Source organism: Coregonus lavaretus, assembly GCF_964263955.1.
Source record: "Coregonus lavaretus genome assembly, chromosome: 12".
In the NCBI taxonomy this organism is placed as follows: domain Eukaryota; kingdom Metazoa; phylum Chordata; class Actinopteri; order Salmoniformes; family Salmonidae; genus Coregonus; species Coregonus lavaretus.
This window is the reverse complement of record NC_139999.1, coordinates 41,731,640-41,755,202: the sequence shown is the minus strand read 5'-3', so window position 1 is coordinate 41,755,202 and position 23,563 is coordinate 41,731,640. Positions and strand designations below refer to the sequence as shown.

The 23,563-nt window shown below is 42.8% G+C and overlaps 1 protein-coding gene across 1 annotated transcript in view; it reads left to right on the top strand.

The window, feature by feature from the left end:
- Positions 1-23,563, top strand: part of LOC311138690 (calcium-dependent secretion activator 1-like) — a 160,290-nt gene that overhangs the window by 123,638 nt on the left and 13,089 nt on the right. Inside the window, exons 8-22 of the mRNA XM_084173478.1 lie at positions 2,686-2,825; positions 3,673-3,739; positions 4,311-4,419; positions 4,561-4,773; positions 7,706-7,717; positions 10,941-11,077; positions 11,360-11,547; positions 12,725-12,826; positions 12,966-13,029; positions 13,235-13,358; positions 16,251-16,319; positions 18,974-19,080; positions 19,732-19,761; positions 20,365-20,373; positions 22,471-22,627. Of these exons, the coding sequence (XP_084029604.1) occupies positions 2,686-2,825; positions 3,673-3,739; positions 4,311-4,419; positions 4,561-4,773; positions 7,706-7,717; positions 10,941-11,077; positions 11,360-11,547; positions 12,725-12,826; positions 12,966-13,029; positions 13,235-13,358; positions 16,251-16,319; positions 18,974-19,080; positions 19,732-19,761; positions 20,365-20,373; positions 22,471-22,627 (1,528 nt within the window). The remainder of the gene's footprint in view (positions 1-2,685; positions 2,826-3,672; positions 3,740-4,310; positions 4,420-4,560; positions 4,774-7,705; positions 7,718-10,940; positions 11,078-11,359; positions 11,548-12,724; positions 12,827-12,965; positions 13,030-13,234; positions 13,359-16,250; positions 16,320-18,973; positions 19,081-19,731; positions 19,762-20,364; positions 20,374-22,470; positions 22,628-23,563) is intronic.

Sequence of the window (23,563 nt, the reverse complement as noted above, 5' to 3'; positions counted from 1 at the left end):
CGAAATTGAGCTCAGGTGCATCCTGTTTCCACTGATCATCCTTGAGATGTTTCTGCTACTTGATTGGAATCCACCTGTGGTAAATTCAATTGATGGGACATTATTTGGAAAGGCACACACCTGTCTATATAAGGTCCAACAGTTGACAGTGCATGTCAGAGCAAAAACCAAGCCATGAGGTCGAAGGAATTGTCCGTAAAGATCTGAGACATGATTGTGTCGAGGCACAGATTTGGGGAAGGGTACAACATATTTTTTTTGCAGCATTCAAGGTCCCCAAGAACACAATGGCCTCCCGATGGTCACTCTGACAGAGCTCCAGAGTTCCTCTGTGGAGTTGGGAGAAACTTCCAGAAGGAAAACCATCTCTGCAGCACTCCACCAATCAGACCTTTATGGTAGAGTGGCCAGATGGAAGCCACTCCTCAGTAAAAGGCACATGACAGCCCGCTTGGAGCTTGCCAAAAGGCACCTAAAGAACTCCCAGACCATGAGAAACAAGATTCTCTGGTCTGATGAAACCAAGATTGAACTCTTTGGCCTGAATGCCAAGCATCACGTCTGGAGGAAACCTGGCAGCATCCCTACGGTGAAGCATGGTGGTGTCAGCATCAGGCTGTGGGGATGTTTTTCAGTGGCAGGGACTGGGAGAGGGAAAGATGAACGGAGCAAAGTACAGAGAGATCCTTGATGAAAACCTGCTCCAGAGCGGACCTCAAGATTCCTCAAGGTTCATCTTCCAACAGGACAATAACCCTGCGCACACAGCCAAGACACAGCCAAGACAACGCAGGAGTGACTTCAGGACAAGTCTCTGAATGTCCTTGAGTGGCCCAGCCAGAGTCTGGACTTTAACCCAATTTAACATCTCTGGAAAGACCTGAAAATAGCTGTGCAGCGACGCTCCCCATCCAACCTGACAGAGCTTGAGAGGAACTGCAGAGATACCCAAGAAGACTCAAGGCTCTAATCGCTGCCAAAGGTGCTTCAACAAAGTACTGAGTAAAGGGTCTGAATACTAACGTAAATGTGATATTTCAGTTTTTTATTTTTAATGCATTTGCAAAATTTTATAAAACCTGTTTTTGCTTTGTCAGTATGGGGTTTTGTGTGTATATTGATGAGGTGAAAAAAACTATTTAATCAATTTTAGAATAAGGCTGTAACGTAACAAAATGTGGAAAAAGTCAAGAGGTCTGAATACTTTCCGAATGCATGCAGAAGTATGTGGACACCCCTTCAAATTAATGGATTTGGCTATTTCGGGCACACCCGTTGTTGAAAGGTGAAAAAAATCGACCACACAAACATTGGCAGTAGAATGACTACTGAATACCTCAGTGACTTTCAATGTGGGACCGTCATAGGATGCCACCTTCACAACAAGTCAGTTCGTCAAATTTCTGCCCTGCTAAAGCTGCCCCGGTCAACTGTAAGTGCTGTTATTGTGAAGTGGAAATGTCTAGGAACAACAATGGCTCAGCCGCGAAGTGGTAGGCCACACAAGCTCACAGAATGGGACCGCCGAGTGCTGATGTGCGTAGCGTGTAAATATCGATGCAACACTCACTACCAAGTTCCAAGCTGCATATGGAAGCAACGTCAGCACAAGAACTGTTCGTCGGGAGCTTCATGAAATGGGTTTCCATGGCCGAGCAGCCGCACATAAGCCTAAGATCACCATGCACAATGCCAAGCGTAGGCTGGAGTGGTGTAACATCGCCGCCATTGGACTTTGGAGCAGTGGAAACGCGTTCTCTGGAGTGATGAATCACGCTTCACCATCTGGCAGTCCGACGGATGCCAGGAGAACATTTGGTGGAGGAGTAATAATGGTCTGGGGCTGTTTTTCATGGTTTGGGCTAGGCCAATTAGTTCCATTGAAGGGAAATCTTAACGCTACAGCATACAATGACATTCTAGATGATTCTGTGCTTCCAACAATTTGGGGAAGGACCTTTCCTGTTTCAGCATGACAATGCCCCCGTGCACAAAGCGAGGGCCATACAGAAATGGTTTGTCGACATCAGTGTGGAAGAAATTGACTGGCCTGCCCAGAGACCTGACCTCAACCCCATCGAACACCTTTGGGATGAATTGGAACGCCGACCGCGAGCCAGGCCTACTCGCCCAACATCAGTGCTCGATCTCACTAATGATCTTGTGGCTGAATGGAATCAAGTCCCTGTAGCAATGTTCCAACATCTAGTGGAAAGCCTTCCCAGAAGAGTGGAGGCTGTTATAGCAGCAAAGGGGGGACCAACTCTATATATATATATATATATATATATATATATATATATCCCACCTGAACAGGCTGAAATGGCAGTTATTATTATTATTATTATTAATATTATTTCAATTTTTTTTGTTGATCTTTTAGAAATTAGCTTTCTCAAAAAAAAAAAATGGAATATAGTCCTATACAAGTGGCTGTAATCTTTTTTATTTTATTTTTATTTTTTGGCGACCCCACTGCAATTCCCCTGGGTCACGACCCTCATTTTAAATACCACTGTCATAGTTTGTAAATACCACACAAAAAAACGTGAAAATCTAGTTTTTGACTGCATTGCCCCTTTAAAAAATAAAAGATAAAAAATGTAATTGTGTAGTCATCATCAGATTTCTTAATATCTTAATCTCTCTCTTAATCTTAATTTGTCTAATACTTTTCTCCTCCAGGTGGTCCTCCACCCGACCCCTAACAGCCCCAAGGCATCAGAGCTCCATAAGATGGCCCTCACCAAGGCCTGCCCCGACCAGAACCTTCAGATCAAACTGGCCATCCGCATGGACAAACCGCAGAACATGAAGCATTCTGGGTAAGCATGGACAAGCCGCAGGACATGACGCACTCTGGGTAAGCATGCACAGACCACAGAACATGAAGAATTCTGGGTATGAATGGACAAGCTGCAAAAAATGAATTCTGGGTAAGCATGGACAAACCGCAGAACATGAAGCATTTTGGGTATGCATGGACAAGCTGTAAAACATGAATAATTCTGGTTAAGCATGGACAAGCCGCAGAACATGAAGCATTCTGGGCAAGCAAGGAAAACTGCCATGCAGGTCTTCCTTAGGAAAGAGGTCTTCTGATCCCAATGGGACCTGGTATAAAAATAAATAAAGTCTGCTACTTTAATGCTCAACATTCTCATGAGACCAGAGGAGCAGAGGAGGATCTCCAGCGAGGGTTTTCTTTTGGGATTTATTTGTACCTTTTCATCCATTTCTCTACAACTCCTCCGGCCTCCTCCTTGGTTCCTTCCTGGCCTAATTTCTAGCTATAGTGGAAAAATACTTTGCATTGTATTGTTCTACCCCCTCTGGTGGTACTACTGGCTTTGTTTTACATTTAGAGAGCAACAAAGACACTAGCTTCCAGGCCAACGTGACTCATTCTCACTGCGCCAACCCAGGGTCATCCACTCTGCATAAAACATCAAAACATTTACAACATCATCATATTATGAACAGTGATTAGGTCAGCCTCTCTTTTCTTTGTAGTAGGGGATACACTCCTTGCTATGAATGTAGTGTGGGCTAAACCTTCTGATTCTGTTGCTGTTGTTACAACACAGGAAACAACAATAGCCAATTGTCATACCATTACCATGTCATCATTACATTGCCATGTAGCAATTGTTAAACATTTTTTTCTGGCAGGTATTTGTGGGCTTTTGGGAAAAACGTCTGGAAGCGCTGGAAGAAGCGTTTCTTCGTCCTGGTGCAGGTTGGTACATCATCAGCCTCTGAAATATCAGGTCTTTGGTCTGGTCAAATGAAAGGTCATTCAAATGATTACATCACCAAAACAACCAATAACATACAGTTGTGGTCAAATGTATTGGCACCCTTGCACTTTACAATGGAGTGAAAATGGAGTAGAATGCTCTATTTTCTCTTTTCAAAACTTGTTGAATGGCTATGTTTACCCTGTAGGCAACTACAACTTGCCACAAGTGAGATAAATTACACAGTAAATGAGAATCACCTGCCTCCAACCAAATTAATTTGAATTCTGAATAATTTAGTCCAGGCCATTTTTTTATTGGTCCTGTGCAGTTGTAAATCAAACAAATACAACACGTGTGAACACCAAAGGTTTTTTCAATTTCAACTTATTTTAGCAGAAATAGTGAATCGTGACTGTAACTGTATCTGCCTAAAGGGGTCGTTTTCACACACAAAGATAATCACTTTTTAATCGCCTTCTTACCTCGAAAGAAGCTCGATAAATCACAGCAATTCACCATGTTCCTGAGCAGATGAAGTGTATGACGTGTCTGTCCTCTCTGTTGTAGGTGAGCCAGTACACCTTTGCCATGTGCAGCTACAGAGAGAAGAAGTCTGAGCCACAGGAGCTGCTACAGCTGGATGGCTACACTGTGGACTACACCGACCCCCAGCCAGGTACATATATACACACATGCACGCACAAATGCACGCAATCACAGATGGACGCACGCACGCACGCACACACACACACACACACACACACACAAATGCACGCACACACACAACCTGTCCCTAAACCCTCCTCTCTGTCTCTAGGTTTGGATGGCGGCAGGGCGTTCTTCAACGCGGTGAAGGAGGGCGACACTGTGATCTTTGCCAGTGATGACGAGCAGGACCGCATCCTGTGGGTCCAGGCCATGTACCGGGCCACCGGTCAGTCCCACAAGCCTGTGCCCCCCACCCAGGTCCAGAAACTAAACTCCAAGGGGGGCGCCGCCGCTCAGATGGATGCGCCCATCTCCCAGTTCTGTAAGTAAACCAATACACAACCTCAGCATCAGGCAGTTTCAGGTTTCATCCCCACAATCCAGTGACAGCTCTCACCCATAACGTTTCACTACGCCATGCGTCTCTCCCCACGCCACACTGCAGCCACATACTTAAACACGTTGCTCTGTAGAACTAAAGTTAACACACACGCACACATTTCCCTCTCTTTGCTGTTTCACACAGAGTACTCAGCATCTTTTGGGCCTCCACTCATCGTCACCAACCAGTCACACATGACGTGTTTAAAGGTGCAACTTCATATGACTCTTCCCCCATCGGTCTGCCCTGTCTCTCTCTAAACATCAACCAAGCTGACAAACTAAAGAGAAAGACTGAATGACGGCCATTGACGTAGAATCTAGATTAAACCACTAAGAAGATGATTTGGTCATGAAACATCAAGCTTAGCACCTTTTAGCCTTTTGAATCCTTTTGAAACCTTTTGAATCTTTTGAGAATGTTTTGAGTTAACAGTGGTACTTAAGTGTTGTTTTTGTGACACTGCTAAGGTGTCAGGGAGTATTGCCTAAACACCCCCAGACCCCAGCATGTTGTATGGTGGAAAACAACAGCTGTAACAGAGAGTGATGACTTTCTGAGTCCCCGCTCAGCCCGGCCCTGTCTCAGTCCAGCCACTGCTCAGTCAGCCTTCTCTGTAGTGTTAACTGCTTCTCAACTTGCCACTCTACTTGTACCTTTAAGCAGCCTACCTACCCCCACTGGTCATATACTGTACAGTAGCAAAGTGAAGGTAAGACTGTCTCTAGTAATGTGGCTTCTGCAACACGTACCTACCTACTTCCTGTTGTAACCATCTCTTCTGTGTCCCCTGCCCCTTATTTAAAACCTCACTTTGAATCACAGTTCAACAATGAAATAGGACAAAATGATTTTAAGCTAACATGATATGCATGCATCGTAATACACTTAGATTTTTTTTACACTTCGTAAACACACTGAAACCTGAACAGGTTGAACTTGGGGAATTAGTACCCTTTAGTAGCCAGCTCATTCTGTTATTTTACAACACTAAAGAACTAGCCTGGTAAAACCAGACTGAATGCTGTGCTCACCATTGTTTCAATAAGGTGAGTGCATCATTCAGTCTGGTTAACCAGGCTACTAAAGAACACTCCACAGTAATAGATCCTGCTATTCAAAAACGAACACGATAACTTATTTTGGTGGGCATCCTTCCTTCAACTCCTTTAGTTATTTTAAGGATTATTCTAATGTCCAAACCGTTTGGTTAGAATTAATGGGTTGTAGAAAATATATGTTTTTAATTAATTACACTCTAGTTTTCATCCGTTTCTATAAACATAATCTATAGACAAAAATTCCCTGTGGTCTCTCCATTGGTGTCTTTGTTGAATATGTGATCGTTCTTCTGGTTATTTGGTTACCTCCACTATATAAGACCAGCCATTCTGATGCCATTCAATGCCCCCTCACAGTGGCACAGACCTCCTCCCTCTACCCCCCTCCTCTCTGAAACACTGTGCCACACCAAACGTACATGTTTCACCCCACCCTGGTGGTCTTGAATGGCACAGGGGCCATAACATACACCACACCACCCTGTTATTCGCCTCTCTCTCTCTCTATCTATCTCTATCTATCTCAGTCTTTGTCTCTCTCTCTCCCATCAAAGCTCTGCTGCAGATATTTTATCTAGATGCTATGAAGGTTCCGGAGCACTGATTTGGAAAGATAGGAGAGTACAGTACTTACCAGAGAAGTTATGAGTGTCACTGCTCATTACCAGACAGCATCACTTTGCTTTAAGTGGACTCCGATATTCATATCCACATAATAATACAATATTCTGATAAAATGACATTAGGTGGATATGTCAGGTGAATTCCAATGGAGTTATCTATTTAGATTATGTTATTACTGTTCATCTATTTTTCCTCTAAACATTATCTTGTAAGCTGTCCAGTGCCTTCATAGATTCAGAAGAGGACACTGGCATCATTTACACATAATAATAATAGTAGAACTAGAAGTTGTTGTTTGACTGCTGGATGGTCCAGTCCTCCTCTAGTATAAACTGGAGAAAGCAAAGTGAAGCTATCATATTGTGATGGTAATGTATAATGTATGTTAGAATAAGATACAGATGTAGGATCTTAATTTGATCACCCTGTTGCAGGATAACCTCCCTGTAATGCAGGACATTTACCACTTGTATACAGTGTGTTTGAGGTTTAAAAAGGCTTGTCAATTCCACTTTGAAATTTCAGACTTGATTTTGCCTTACGAAAAATGTAAAAACGACTACGGAAAATAATTATAATCCACATAATAATTCACATTTCCTGTTGCTGCAGGATTAATTTCCTGCTATAGAAAACTGGCTCAAATTAAGATCCTACATCTGTACTATAACTAGATCAGAATCCAGACTAAATCAACCGCAGCAGAGTGATGATAACCCTTCTCTCTAACGCTTTCTCTCTCTTTTTTGTTTCTGTCATGCTCTCACTGGCCCTCTCTTTCCTTCTCTGTCTCTTGATCTTCTCTCTTTCACTCTACATGTCTCTCTCTCCCTCTCTCTCTCTCTCGCTCTCCAGCTCACATATCCACACATGCTCAGCACACCACCACCGCCCACACACCACTTTCTCTCTCTCTCTCTCTCTCTCTCTCTCTCTCTCTCTCTCTCTCTCTCTCTCTCTCTCTCTCTCTCTCTCTCTCTCTCTCTCTCTCTCTCTCTCTCTCTCTCTCTCATTTTGGTACAGGTTGTTGTTTTTTGAGTTGTGTTTTTCTTACTCATGCTTTGCTTGTTACCCTTCTTTAGTATTGCAACTGCTAGGTCAGGGACTCTCGTGTTTGCTCTCCTCCAGCCTTGTTGCTAGTCTTTATGTTATTCTGGTTTGTCCCTTCTTACCCCGCTGTCTTCTAGCTGGACTTAAGGGTAAGTGCTTCCCTATAGCTGGCACAGATCAGATAATCCCCAACGATTATCTGACAAATGCAACGTGCTTTCTCTCCTCTTTCCCTATCCTCCTCCTCTTAAGTACCCTCGCTTCATGTCTTTAGACAGTAGAAAACGTATTTTTATGTTTGATTTCTCCTCAATCTGAGATTTGAAGTAGCTATAAGCTTCCATTCTTGACGGTTTAGGATGCATGTATTTGATTCTTAGACTTATCATTTGGTTGTAGTTTATATTATGGTTATTATTATGTTTTTTTGTTGCATAATTGCCTTCTCTCCTTAATCTTATTGGTGTCCAAGGACCCCTCAGAGTAAAGCAGAGAGATGGCCCAATGTGACATGATGCCATCAGAAAATAAAATACACTAAATGACTGCTTTAGGCAATCTAGTTGTGAATCCATCAGCATTTATGGAAATTCAATTTTAGAGCGCAGTAGTGGACAGTCAATTTTTTCCCCCTAAGGGAACTTCAGGGCTTGTAATCAAGCTTGTTTTGTTTTAGAAAGTCCTACAATTCTTTACATCACTAACAAATGATTGAACATTTCCATATTGTTCAATACATTTTTCAGAGTAGAGCAGTTAGAAAGCTGTGACATGTTGAACATTTTGGTTGTGATTAGTTTGGACCCTTTTAGCAGGGTAACATGGGTCATGCTTTACTTCCGAGGGCTCAATTCATAGCCGTGGGAAGTAGGGGTGCTGAGGGTGCTACAGCACCCCCTGATAAATCCCCCAAAAAATGAGTGGAGAAAAATACTCCTCAGCGGCCATGGCTCAATTGCTTTTGGTTCTTTTCTTTTGTCCTCTGTTCACGAGAGTTGGCAAATATGTACGTGGAGTATTCTGAATGCAGATGACAAGGAGTAGCCAATGGCACCGCTCCTTACCATACAATACTCTGGAAGAACCCTCTTACTAGATGGGCCTGTAGACAGCAGCTTGCCCCCCATAGTAGCACCTCTAGGAGGGAACAGATCTCATTTTGGTTTCTTTTGATTGCCCTTTGATTGCCTGAATAGGGGAACACCTTTGTCATGTGCCTATTATTGCGTTGATGGAATTACATAATTTTTATTTTTATTTTTATTTACCCCTTGCCATCTCCCAGAGAATGATCTACATGTAGTTTTGCCTCTGTTGGCTTCATGCTATAAACCCATGTACTTGCACCAAATTGTACTCCGGTAGTTGGTATGCCTGTTAGTTGTGCTCTGTAGAGATCATGAATACACTGCAACACACTCAAGTATTGTCAACTTGCAAATGGTAAGAGTAAAAGGAATGCCCCAAAAATTGAATCCAAACTCTGAAAATGGATCTGCAGATGCATGACATAACATTTTGAAACATTTTTGAAAGCACAATGAAAAGTCACACTGTTCTACAGCATGTGATAGTATTATGTTTGTCATTGAGCATTTATGAATTACTGTATATTCATTATGGAAAAACAATCCAATCTTTTTAACCAATCTTCTTGCCTTTAGATGATGACGTCATCATCGACAAGAACTCACAAAATATGATAGCCCCCATAGTCCATTCAGTCTGTTATTCCAAAATCAACCTCCATTTCCTCATTTAAAACAAACAGAAGAGATATTCCCCACTCCCTTCTTCCCGCCCACCTTCAAGCACTTTCTATCACACATCATGCACCTCACTCTGCCCTATCACAAACTTTCTCTCACCCCAACCCTTCCCCACTGCCCCCGTAACTATCCCACCCCTTCCGTTATCGCTTTCTTCCCCACTTTCCTGGCACAGTCTGTATCTCCCTCGTCTATTTATCTCTCTCTGTCTCAGTCGCTTTCTCAGTCCCCTTCTCTCTCTTTCTCTGTGTTCACCCTCTGTTTCCCTTTTCATCCCATTCTCACACCCTCACTTTTGAACTCTATCTCCCCCTACAATTTCCATTTTTCTATCACACTTATCATTTCTTCCCTGTCTCACCCATCTCTCACCTCTCTCTTCCCTGTGCTCACCCCTCTGTCTTAACCTTAGTTCACCCCTCTCTCCCTTTTAACTTGTGGTAGGGACTTTTTTGTCAGTGCCTAGCAAAACCAGGGATACATAGTCTGTTGGTCTAGTCCACAAGTTGCTATAGATCAAATTGATCAGAAATACAGTGTAGACATTGTTCATGTTGTAAATGGCTATTGTAGCTGCAAATGGCATATTTTTTTATGAAATATCTACATAGGCGTACAGAGGCCCATTATCAGCAACCATCAGTCCTGTGTTCCAATGGCACGTTGTGTTTGCTAATCCAAGTTTATCATTTTAAAAGGCTAATTGATCATTAGAAAACCCTTTTGCAATTATGTTAGCACAGCTGAAAACTGTTGTGCTGATTAAAGAAGCAATACATCTGGCCTTCTTGAGACTAGTTGAGTATCTGGAGCATCAGCAATTGTGGGTTCGATTACAGGATCAAAATGGCCAGAAACAAATAACTTTCTTCTGAAACTCGTCAGTCTATTCTTGTTCTGAGAAATGAAGGCTATTCCATGTGAGAAATTGCCAAGAAACTGAAGATCTCGTACAACGCTGTGTACTGCTCCCTTCACAGAACAGCACAAACTGGCTCTAACCAGAATAGAAAGAGGAGTGGGAGGCCCCACAACTGAGCAAGAGGACAAATACATTAGTGTCTAGTTTATTGAAACAGGCGCCTCACAAGTCCTCAACTGGCAGCTTCATTAAATAGTACTCGCAAAACACCAGTCTCAACGTCAACAGTGAAGAGGCGACTCCGGGATGCTGACCTTCTAGGCAGAGTTGCAAAGAAAAAGTCATATCTCAGACTGCCCATCTTAATCTTTTCTTTTTATTGGCCAGTCTGAGATATGGTTTTTCTTTGCAACTCTGCCTAGAAGGTCAGCATGCCGGAGTCGCCTCTTCACTGTTGACATTGAGACTGGTGTTTTGCGGGAACTATTAATGAAGCTTCTACAGATTCACATCAGTAGCTCCTTATTTCACAATCCAGATAAGCTCTATTGACTCTGTCTGATATGATGCAAGTTGACAATGTAAAGCTGTAAGTGTTTATAATTTGCCCTAGCAGTAGCCTTAGCCAGACAGGCCCAGTGTTGTGTTGAGATAGAGAGATATGCTGTACTATTTCTCTGTGCCTTACTGACACCCTCTTCCTCTGAATCCTGTCCTTTTCCCTGTGCTGGTTGGACACAGACGCAGACAGAGCTCAGAAACATGGCATGGATGAGTTTATCTCGGCTAACCCCTGTAGCTTCGACCACGCCTCCCTGTTCGAGATCGTCCAGAGGCTCACGTTGGACCACAGGCTCAATGACACCTTCTGCTGCCTGGTGAGTGGCATTCTCCAAACCCACGGTACGGTGGAATGAGAATAAATACAGTCCTGGGCACTAAACATTTATTTTTTATCAAAATGCTGACATTTCTTGGAACAATGTACACTGTTAATATGACTGAGGTCATGGTTCATTCAGGGAAAGGGGTTTGTTTGTGATTGAGATCATGGTGCTAACCTCTTTAAAATAGCTCTGATGTGATGTGTAGGGATGGTTTAGCCCCGGCCAGGTGTTCTAATCTAAACTGTTAAACCCCCTCTCTGATGTAATGTGTAGGGATGGTTCAGCCCGGGCCAGGTGTTTGTCCTGGATGAGTACTGTGCCAGGAACGGCGTGCGGGGGTGTCACAGACACCTGGGTTACCTAGGGGACCTGCTGGAGAGGGCGGACAGAGGAGCCATGATCGACCCCACCCTGCTGCACTACAGTTTCGCTTTCTGCGCCTCCCATGTCCATGGTAACAGGTAAAATCTACACCCGATTGAACCCGGATCTACTGCTCGCCAATCCAAAGTCTTAACCATTAGACCAAGAGGACATCCTCAAGGTGCGAGGGCAACATTTTGGACAAGTCAATGTTCATCACGAGGTAGCACTGGCAGTGCTAAATCACCACCATAGTCTATCGCAAGAGAGACGGAAACATTTCGTACCACAAATAGACACTCAAAGGTCTTCAGATGAAATATAAGGAAAGAAAAGCTGGCCATAGTAAGAGGAGAAAAGGGTTAGTCATCAAACACAGCAGAGCACTATTGCTTTATGATTCCCATTGTTATGTCTTTGTTTGTCATGAATGTTTTGCATGTTATTTATTATGATTTTAATCATGTACTTTGTTATCATGTCATCATTTTGTTCTATTTTTTTATTAATCAGTTATATTTACCTTGGTTTCCACCGTATTCCTCTTTTCTTTTCCCTCCTTGTCTTTTGTTGCTTTATTCAGTCTCATTATGTCGATATTGCTCATCCCCCATGCATCCCTATAAAGTCAGAGAGGGCAGCAGTTACTGGGGGCCACTGATGGGTTTTGAGGGCCCCTGGGCACCTAGCGGCGCCCAGACCCCAGAACCAGGGGCTGGCTCGAAACGGGGAAGCAAAAAAATGAAGTTTAGGAAGAAAAGGGATTCCAAATTTCAGCTCGCCCAAGAGCCCATCAGGTAAGATAATGTACGATAAAATGTACCTATATGTACATAGCTACTATAGTTACCTCGTACCCCTGCACATCAACTCGGTACTGGTACTCCCTGTATATAGCCATGTAATTTGTACTCGTCATTGTTATTCGTTATTCACTGTGTATTTTTTGTCGTGTATTTTTTATTAAATGTTTTATCTTGCAAGTAAGCATTTCACTGTTAGTCTACACCTGTTGTTTACGAAGCATGTGACAAATACAATTTGATTTGATGTTTGTCTGTGTAAGAAATAATATTTAAATTTGGTAAACATGCTGAAGAATGATTCTGTTTCACTCACACAAGCAGCAGTAAAATCATGGAGAACTGAAAGATGACACTGTTTAGGTGCAAATTGTTGCATTGTTCCTGTTTTGATGGACTCTAACTGGCGGCTCTAATACCGCATGATTCGCTGGGCTGATGTTGTGTTTGTACTCTATGATGTCATCCTCAGGCCTGACGGGCTGGGAACAGTGAAGGTGGATGAAAAGGAGCGCTTTGAAGAAATCAAAGAGCGATTGCGTGTGATCCTGGAACACCAGATCACTAACTTCAGGTGAGTGCTGCTGCCGACTGGCCATCCATCCATCTCTCCGGCCTCATCATATACTATTCCATTGTTCTGTTCATCATTGTTCTGTTGTCAGCAGTGATTTTTGTATTTCATTGTGATTCAACTCGCTTCTCTCGTGTAGATATTGCTTCCCGTTCGGACGTCCAGAGGGAGCCTTGAAGGCCACGCTGTCTTTGCTGGAAAGGGTTAGTACATTTAGATGACTGCAATCTTTTCTTTCTCATTTTACAGAAACTTTTCAGTTCATGAATGATTCAGATCTCATTGCTCATATAAGCTCATATAAATGCTTGAAAAAGGACATTGAAAATGAAAACGAAACTGTAATAAAGTGTAATTCAGTGGAAAGACTCTAAGGAAGACTTGTCCTGTTCTGTTCCTCATCCTCAGGTGCTGATGAAGGACATTGTGACTCCAGTCCCACAAGAGGAAGTGAAGGGAGTCATCCGTAAATGTCTGGAGCAGGCTGCTCAACTCAACTACGCAAAAATCACAGAATATGCCAAAATCGAAGGTAACTAGCCATGATTTACATATACGGACACACCTTCAATATGCAATAGCAGTTACTAACTCTGTTGGTAAGTACTTGGTTGTTGTTGCTTTAAAACCTGTAACTGGTTGATTTTCTTTAGATGATGGTAACTGTTTTAGTACTTTAGTGACTTTTCAGTCATTCTGGGGCTTTCTATGTGGAACAGGCGCGTCAAACATTCTACTCTCTTTTGGAAGTGACTTGTCGTGACCACTTTGATTCCAATTTTAGCATCCTACAGTGGGATTCTTTTCAAGATAAACCTGGACCAAATTAACCTGGAGAAAACAAGCACTGAAGAAACATACTGACATCTCTTATTTTTTTGCCACATGAATTCAAGAGAAGCAGCCTATACAGTATTTTTCCACTTGACAGATTGGTTGTCACTTGTTTGTCACTCAGCCAATTAACAGTCCCATTTGTTTCAGGCAGGCTGCTTTAGCTGTGGTGTTCTCTTCTGTACTGTACTGTAGGTAAAGTTGGCTTTTTGTAGAGGTGTTGTGAGTAAAAATGCATTCAAATCCAAAGTTTTGGATTAAAGCCCTATTGATGTGCTTGCCTGGCCCCCATGTATCTGTACCTTGATTCTAGCTCTATCCTGGCCACTGGCATGTGCTGATTTAACAGTATAGATCTGGAATATAAAGTATATTATATCTACAGTAAAGAAAAATATGCACTATATATACAAAAGTATGTGGACACCCCTTCAAATTAGTGGATTCGGCTATTTCAGCCACACCCGTGGCTGACAGGTGTATAAAATTGAGCACACAGCCATGCAATCTCCATAAACAAACATTGGCAGTAGAATGGCCTTAATGAAGAGCTCAGTGACTTTTAACGTAGCACCGTCATAGGATGCCACCTTACCAACAAGTCAGTTCGTCAAATTTCTGCCTTGCTAGAGCTGCCCCTGTCAACTGTAAGTGCTGTTATTGTGAAGTGAAAACGTCTAGGAGCAACAACGGCTCAGCGGCGAAGTGGTAGGCCACACAAGCTCACAGAACGGGACTACCGAGTGCTGAAGTGAGTAGCGCGTGAAAATCGTCTGTCCTCGGTTGCAACACTCACTACCGAGTTCCAAACTGCCTCTGGAAGCAACATCAGCACAAGAACTGTTCGTCGGGAGCTTCATGAAATGGGTTTGGCCGAGCAGCCGCACACAAGCCTAAGATCACCATGCGCAATGCCAAGCATCGGCTGTAGTGGTGTAAAGCTCACTGCCATTGGGCTCTGGAGCAGTGGAAACGTGTTCTCTGGAATCATGAATCACGCTTCACTATCTGGCAGTCCGACGGACGAATCTGGGTTTGGTGGATGTCAGGAGATTGCTACCTGCCCCAATGCATAGTGCCAACTGTAAAGTTTGGTGCAGGAGGAATAATGGTCTGGGGCTGTTTTTCATGGTTCGGGCTAGGCTCCTTAGTTCCAGTGAAGGGAAATCTTAACGCTACAGCATACATTGACATTCTAGACGATTCTGTGCTTCCAACTTTGTGGCAAAGGTCATTTCCTGTTTCAGGATGACAATGCCCCCGTGCACAAAGCGAGCCCATACATAAATGGTTTGTCGAGACCGGTGTGGAAGAACTTGACTGCACAGAGCCCTGACCTCAACCTCATCGAACACCTTTAGGATGAATTGGAAAGCCGACTGCGAGCCAGGCCTAATCGACCAACACCAGTGCCCGACCTCACTATTGCTCTTGTGACTGAACGGAAGCAAGTCCCTGTAGCAATGTTCCAACATCTGATGGAAAGCCTTCCCAGAAGAGTGGAGGCTGTTATAGCAGTAAAGGGAGGACCAACTCCATATTAATGTCCATGATTTTGGAATGAGATGTGTGACGAGCAGGTATCCACATACCTTTGGTCATGTAGTGTATATAGTAGCTAGAAGCAGATTTCCCCTGAACAAACCCCACTTCCTGATCCACTACTATTTTCTGACTGTATCTTTACCCCTAGACTCCAGGGCCTCTAATCTAAGATTTATCATATAAATCTTACTCGTCCCCTCTTCTTCTCCTTCCTGGGGCCCCTTGTCCTACTCTCCCTCTCCTTTCCCCTCTCTTTCTCTGTCTCTCTTTCCTTTTCTTTCCTCTTGTTCTTCCTGCAGACCATTACCCTCCTCTCCCTGTTCCTCTGTCTGCTGTCCTCTTCCTCTCTCTCATCTCATTGGCTTCGACACATTTATCACCTCACATTTCTGTGATAAGTGGTTTTGAAGGCAATGAAAAATAATGCTTGGATTGGACACAGACAACTCAGCATCTGTCACCTGCATGTACTACAACACATTATGGAAAGGTTTTTCTTCATAGGCATGGACTAGCCATTACATATCACCATTTAGCTTTCAATTAGATATACAGTACTCTGTTATTGCTTGCACAACACCCTTTTGGTTTCCCTACAACGTCATATGCAGTGCTTGCTTTGACATGCATGTCAACAGATTGATCCAAAACGTGTAGTCATTAACTAGAAAGACATACCTAGGGTGCCAAAGATACTAAGGTGTTTATCCCTTACTATCTGGAAGATATACCAAGTAGACTTCTTTCCCCTAGCCTTGTGATGCTGTTGGTCCAATATTAAGAAAATTGAACCCAGTCATCTGCAGCCCCAACCCAAGTCAATTCTCACCATGGTTATGTTCATTAGGCCACAAAATGAAAGAAAACAGACTGAACAGCGGAGAACTACCTGAACTGTTTTCTGTTACAAAACATTTTGCTACAGTTTGCCCTAATGAACACAACCCAGGGCAGTTCTCTGCCTTTCCATCTCCTCTGACCTTTAACCTCTCACCCTAACCTCTGACCCCAGCCTCTTGCATGCCCCAATCCTCCTCTTTTGTAGGGAGAAAGAGGGAAATGTTTGAGCACCCTGTCTTCTGCTTGGCGTCACAAGTGATGGATTTAACCATCCGTGAGTACCTACCTCATCCTCTCCCTGTCTCTCCTCCCTCCCTCCTCTCAGCCATGTCCACTCCTCCTTCCTCCTCTGTGCTTTTTTTATCTGTCGCTCATGTCTGCGAGAGCGAGTGGGGAGAGAGAGAGCCAGTCTGGTCTGTCTGGGGAGACACTGCAACAGCACTGTAGCGGTCCTACTATCAGGGACCTACAGTCTCCCATCTGTCTGTGACCAACATGAATGATCTGTCGGTCTGGTCTGTAAGCTTCTTTCTTTTGGTTGGACATATGCCCATGCCCACCCATGTGACTTGAATGCATTTTTTACATTGCTTCTGTGTTATCTCCTTCAGTCGTCTGGTCATGTGTCAGTGAGTGTGGGCACGCCACGCCGCGCTGTGCGCTGGGACAGACAGGTATGAAGCTATGGCACTGCCAGAGACAGAGAAACCCAGAGAGGGAGGCAGTAGAGCAGAGCAGCAGCTGCAGGCAGAGCTAAGATACCAGGAGGACAGAAAGGATTGGGTGTACGCACACAGAGTTCCTATAATATGTATTTTATCTCAGCTCAACTCAACCCACCACCAGTCAATGTGTCCTGTCTTTGGTTCGTGCAGCTGTTGTTCGTCTTACGTCTAAGTTTACGACGGTCTAAAGCTTTGTCTTTCTGTTACTGTTAACTACATCCTGTTGTAGTTCCTTCTTTACTTTTGGACTTCTCCTTAGGCTAATCTCTCAACGTTTCAGCGTGTCTGTACCTACGTGTATGTCTGTGGAGTTTTGTCAATGATATGTCTGTCAATTAGCTACCTAACACACTCCTGCAGAGTTCTGGGACGTTTCCAGTGTTCTCTCTAAAGGTCAAGGGTCAGATGGAGAAGAGTAAAGAGGAACATCTTTTCACTCTCTTCTGGAACATAAAATAATAACCATAGTGTGTTATAATCCTAAATATCTCCTCTTTTCTCTTTCTTGTCTTTCTTTTCTCTCCTTCTCTCTCTCTCTCTTTCAAGTTGAGAAAGATAAAAAGCCGGATCCAAATGATCCAGGTGAAGCCCTGTTTGACTTTTAGCTTAACCCCAATACACACCTACTGTATCTTAAACACACACACACGTGCACACACACACACACACACACACTGTATATGTGTATATATATATATATATATATATCTCCTGTAACCACATACACATTTAAATGCATACATAAACCCTCTCAAATTCCCCCTAATTTCTTGGCATGCCAACATGTAGCACACAATTATTTGTGGAGAGATTGTATTACTTTATAACAGTCATTTTCAGGGAAATTTATTTTTATTTTTATTCAGTTCATGAATTGAATATAGAGGTGCGTGTTTCAATTCATGAAATTATTTTCCAAAGTTTTTCCTGATACTATGATACATGTATTGAATAAAGCTAAAAAAAATCTGAAACTGATCAAGAAAAACTGATATGCACATAAAAGGTAGCATCTCCAATGTGTTGAGAGAAATAATGCAATATGAGTTTACCTCAATATATCTGGCTATCAGTATCCAAATACACACTGAGGAAAATTCTGCATTATTATTATTTAATTGTCACACAACATAGAATCTGAAAGATTGTATGCAAAATGATGAGTCCATTCTCTGATAACATGACATATTTCATAAAACAGTTAAACACATTGGATATGGATGAAGTATGATACATTTGAGAATGATAATCACTACATTATCATTCTGCTCATTATACTTCTAAGGACCAACATGAAGGCTTTGCAAGGAGTATTCTGCCATTCCTCTGGCACTGCATGACCTCCTTCAGCCATTTTAACTATGCTGTGGGGTTCAGGGTCCTTTTTAGAATGCATGGCTAGTTGGCTACATAGTAGTACAGGTAGTGCATAATCGCACAACAAACCATAGTGTATGACGTGACAAAAAGATTATGAGAATAAATAGGCTACGTTGAACATATATTTTCTAAATTTAGACAGGTGATAAATGTGGTATGATAAATTTACTAAAATGATCTCTGTACAGTTCTATGTACAGTTCTATGTCCTCATTATTTCAAATTTAATTTGAGCCGTCTAATTAAATGTTCTAATGTTTTGCTAATTTTGCCACATTATCGTTAATGTTCTGACTACCTCATTTCACCACATTGAATTGTCCTAACTAATTTTATGTCAGCAGATGATATATGAAAAAATCAGTGTCCAGGTACACCGTAGATCTTACAAACGATATTTGTTACAAACTCAACATTATCCCAGGCAGCAAAAGCATTAAGAGCACAGGAGCATTTTGCATGAGTATAACAACGATTTTGTTTTCTCCGTGGGATTAATTTAGTCAGTCGATTCTACCTGACTGTGTTGTCCAATATCTCCTTACATTGACTGTCTACATACAATGCACCAGTACCAGTTTATATTGCGTGCATGCTTTAGAAACCATATGACACTCTCATCTTTAGTGCTAGTGGTCTGTGGGGTCTGTGTGAGTGAGAGGGAACCCAAAACACAGCTTAAGCACTTATCATGTCTTTCATTTCAACCATTTCTGGAGTTAACGATATAGATGGGGGGGGGGGGGGACATTCTAACAGAGACTGTTAGTAACCCCTCTCTGCCTAACTAACCCCTTCCTTACCCCTCATCCTTCCGCTCCAGAGAACGTAGGCCGGTTAGTCACGCCCGCCAAAAAACTTGAGGACACTATTCGCCTGGCCGAGCTAGTCATAGAGGTCCTCCAGCAGAACCAGGAGCATCATGCGGAGGTGAGTGGGTAACTCTTCCTCCTCTCATCCCTCTCTTTATCTATCTCACTTCATTACCTCCTCCATGGGCATGGAGGAGGGAGCTAGTCTTTTCCTGTTTATATATAACGCTGTCTTTGTGCATTTGTAACATAAAAATATATACTTTTTCATCAATGATTTACTACACAGGTAGACATCCTTAATGGGAGATGAATAATGGATGTTAACATTGTGCCAGTGCACAATTTTTACCAAAGGAGGCATTTTAAAGTGGGAGAGTGGTGAAGTGTGCCATTCCCTTCTCCACGGATTCATCATTCATAATCCAAGTGGTGCAATGCTACATAAAACATTGGTTACCTTGAAAGATGGGAATGCCTGATTGATTTCAGCTCAGTATGTACAGAACAGTATAGGTAGCTGTAATGTAGGCTAGCTGCTTCTAGTCGGACTGTACAGTAGGTGACGCATGCTCATTCAGTGTTACTTTAGCTGAGAAGTTGGAACATGAAATAGAAACAACACTAAATAGATATATTTTTGCCTAAAAGTATAATAAACGAATGTAAAAGCATGTTGATCATGAAGATCTACAGGTGATCCTATGGGATCAATAAGATTAATGCAGATAAGCAGATTTATTCTATCTCTCTGACATATGCTTGACAGGCTGCAGTCACAAGTTCTGGAGATCAATCGGTACAGTATAATTATTTATCTTTCTCTTCAGTCCCATCACAAACCTCTCCCTATCTATCGCATGTTGGCCTGCACAGAGGCTAGGGCTGCCCTTAGTGTTGTAAGGCTGAGGGAAATACACTAGAGAGGGATGGGTGGCTGTTGTGTGTTGGTTCAGAAACATCAGCTAACATGCTGACTGTAACGCACCGCCATACTATAGGCTACACAACATCACTTTGATCATAGAGCATGTCCACGACTAGTCCTCTTCTCTCTAGCAGCATGTTGAAGTGAGCTATACCACAGTATACTCTGGGTTGTTCTTTTAGGGTTTGATTGAATCCCAAACTCCACCATGAACATAAATGTATATCCTCTCCTTCCTCCATCCAGCTTTAAGTTCGGTTTCAAATCACGGTTCACTCTCTTTGAACATTTAGAACATTCCTCCTCCTTCCGGCTTCTCCTCTTCCATCTCTCTGCTTTCCCGCCTTCCGTCTAAGAATTGTTCCTCCACTCAGTAATCCTTTAAATAAATGCTTGATGCTGTAGATACATTCATGTGACTATCCTCCCTGTGTTTTCACTGTCCGTATGATCGGTGATGTTCGCTCCCTGCAGGGCAAAGAGGTATGTGGTGAAGTTGAATGAGAACACCCCTCCCCCCTCTAACCCTGTAATGGATTGTGCATGTCCAGTAGATGCCCTGCCCCCCTTTCTCTGAAGTGTTGGTACAGTCCAGGACTGCTCTTTTGGGCCTGTTGTATTGGGACTGTTGTGAATGATGGTGCCTGCTGCAGCAATGGGGCTGGGCATGCTGTAGAGGCCGGGGCCTTGCCTGAGTTCCCTTCCCCCAACATAGGATGGAGCCCCCAGTTTACCTGTCCATCCGTCCCTCCTCCCTGGAACTATAACCCCCCTCCCCCCATCCCCACCCACTCCTCTCCCTGAGTCCACACTCTCTCCCCTGCCCTGTGTATGATGATGTGATGATGATAGTGATGATGATGATGATGAAGGAGCACAACTTGGTCTGCTGCCTGTACTGTAGCACCAATGATTTATAGCATTGTAAATAGTCGGTGAAGGGGTGGGCATGTAAGTGGTCAGACAGGTAAGTGAGGACTTGACTGCAGTGCTGTCCCCCTGTGCTGTGTTAGCTACAGTGCCTTGCAAAAGTATTCATCCCCCTTGGCGTTTTTCCTATTTTGTTGCATTACAACCTGTATTTTAAATTGTTTTTTATTTGGATTTCATGTAATGGACATACACAAAATAACTCAAATTGGTGAAGTGAAATGAAAAAAAAAAATTACTTGTTTCCAAAAATGCTAAAAGTTAAATAACGGAAAAGTGGTGCGTGCATATGTATTCACCCCCTTTGCTATGAAGCCCCTAAATAAGATCTGGTGCAACCAATTACCTTCAGAAGTCACATAATTAGTTAAATAAAGTCCACCTGTGTGCAATCTAAGTGCAACATGATCTATCACATGATCTCAGTATATATACACCTGTTCTGAAAGGCCCCAGAGTCTGCAACACCACTAAGCAAGGAGCACCACCAGGCAAGCGGCACCATGAAGACCAAGGAGCTCTCCAAACAGGTCAAATGATACAAACCCCCCAAAAATCTATTTTAATTCCAGGTTGTAAGGCAACAAAATAGGAAAAATGCCAAAGTGGGTGAATTATTTCGCAAGCCACTGTATAGTCCCTCTATGGCAGATGTTTTTCCAGGAGGATTGATTCAATATGAAATAAAAGCATGCAGCATAACAGGAAGGATTATTCGTCCCGTCAAGTTTTTCCAACGATGAGCAAATAACCCAAGCCCAGACTGTAAGCACAGCAGCAAAATCAATAGAAGCAGAAAGGTCAATGGAAACAGACATGGATAAATACCTCTTTCTGACCTATTAAGTACCATTGTTCACCCTAACTAGTAGTCCCAAAATATCTGGGGAAACCATATCAAGTTTATTGGTTTGTCCACAAATTGTCCCTCTGGAAACCCTGTACCTAGTAGATAAGCTATGTGCTGCAGTCTTCGGTCAGTGTGCCTACTTCCTATTATATGGCTGAATGCAGTGCATGGACATGACCTGTATCACATTCACATCTGATGAGGAGTGTTCTGTTGGTATGGCAACGATGTGAATGGTGGAAACCCGAGCTCCACGGCAGTCTGCATGAGAAAAGGCACCACCCCCCGGCTATGACCCTCCCTCAATCTAGAGATATATGATCAATGAATATAACAGAATTAATCAGCTTCATGATATTATTATGCTATTATTGGCTTTGTGTATAAATGTATTGTAAACTTGTTCTCACATTGGTGGGAGGCTAGCTAAGGTTTCAATTAGCCCCAACCCCTTTAGTCTTCACCAGAAAGAGCTGTGGATTGGTTTTACTCATTCTTGGAGTACACATGGGTTTGCAAGGCTACAGACATCTATTACTACAGTTAACTGCATATAATCACTACATTTAATGGTCTACCTACCTACACATGATATATCAGTCCACAGTGCTAGCTGGCGCGGGTTTGTTAGAGCTCTGATTAGCTCCAGTATGTGTGTGATCCTCCCAAGTCTGCTCTGCCTCCTCTCTGTCCTGCCTGCTCATCCCCACATCCTCACACCCTGACTGGGGCTTGTGTTCACCGTTCACCCCCTCCCTGGTTCTGTCCCTGTCCTGTCCGTGGTATGTGTATGTGTCTAGGCCTTTGCCTGGTGGTCTGACCTGATGACGGAGCACGCTGAGACCTTCCTGGCCATGTATGCCGTGGACATGGATGCTGCTCTGGAAATCCAGTCTCCTGAGAGCTGGGACAGCTTCCCTCTCTTCCAGCTGCTCAACGACTTCCTCCGCACTGACTGTATGTTTCATGTTTCTCTTCTATATACACCAATGGCCTTCTCCATCCAATAAACATCAAGGAAAAAGTTGGACTGAAAGTGCTTAACCACCCAGTCAAAAGTCAAAAGTTTTGACCCACCTTAAATAGCTAAAAGTGGTTCTAGCTTTTTTCCAGGAAACACCATAGAATAACTCTTCCATTCAGACCAGATTCCTTTAACCCTTGACTAATAAAACAATAAAACACACACTGTACTGTGCCACACACACACGACTTGGTCCTGCCCCTCTGAGAAGTTTATGCTGTAATATCAATACTGTATTCTCTCTCTCTCTCTCTCTCTCTCTCTCTCTCTCTTCTGCCTAGATCACTGCCAATCTGTAGTGTTTATAGCTATAATAACAATCAAACTATATAACAATATGTATAGCTACAGTGTCTTGCAAAAGTGTTCATCCCCCTTGGTGTTTTTCCTATTTTGTTGCATTACAGCCTGTAATTTAAATATATTTTTATTTGGATTTCATGTAATGGACATACACAAAATAGTCCAAATTGGTGAAGTGAAATGAAAAAAATAACTTGTTTCAAAGAATTCTAAAAAATAAATGACGGAAAAGTGGTGCATGCATATATATTCACCCCCTTTGCTATGAAGCCCCTTAATAAGATCTGGTGCAACCAATTACCTTCAGAAGTCACATAATTAGTTAAATAAAGTCCACCTGTGTGCAATCTAAGTGTCACATGATCTGTCACATGATCTCAGTATATACACCTGTTCAGAAAGGCCCCAGAGTCTGCAACACCATTAAGCAAGGGGCAGCACCATGAAGACCAAGGAGCTCTCCAAACAGGTCAAGGACAAAGTTGTAGAGAAGTACAGATCAGGGTTGGGTTATAAAAAAAGATCTGAAACTTTGAACATCCCACGGAGCACCATTAAATCCATTA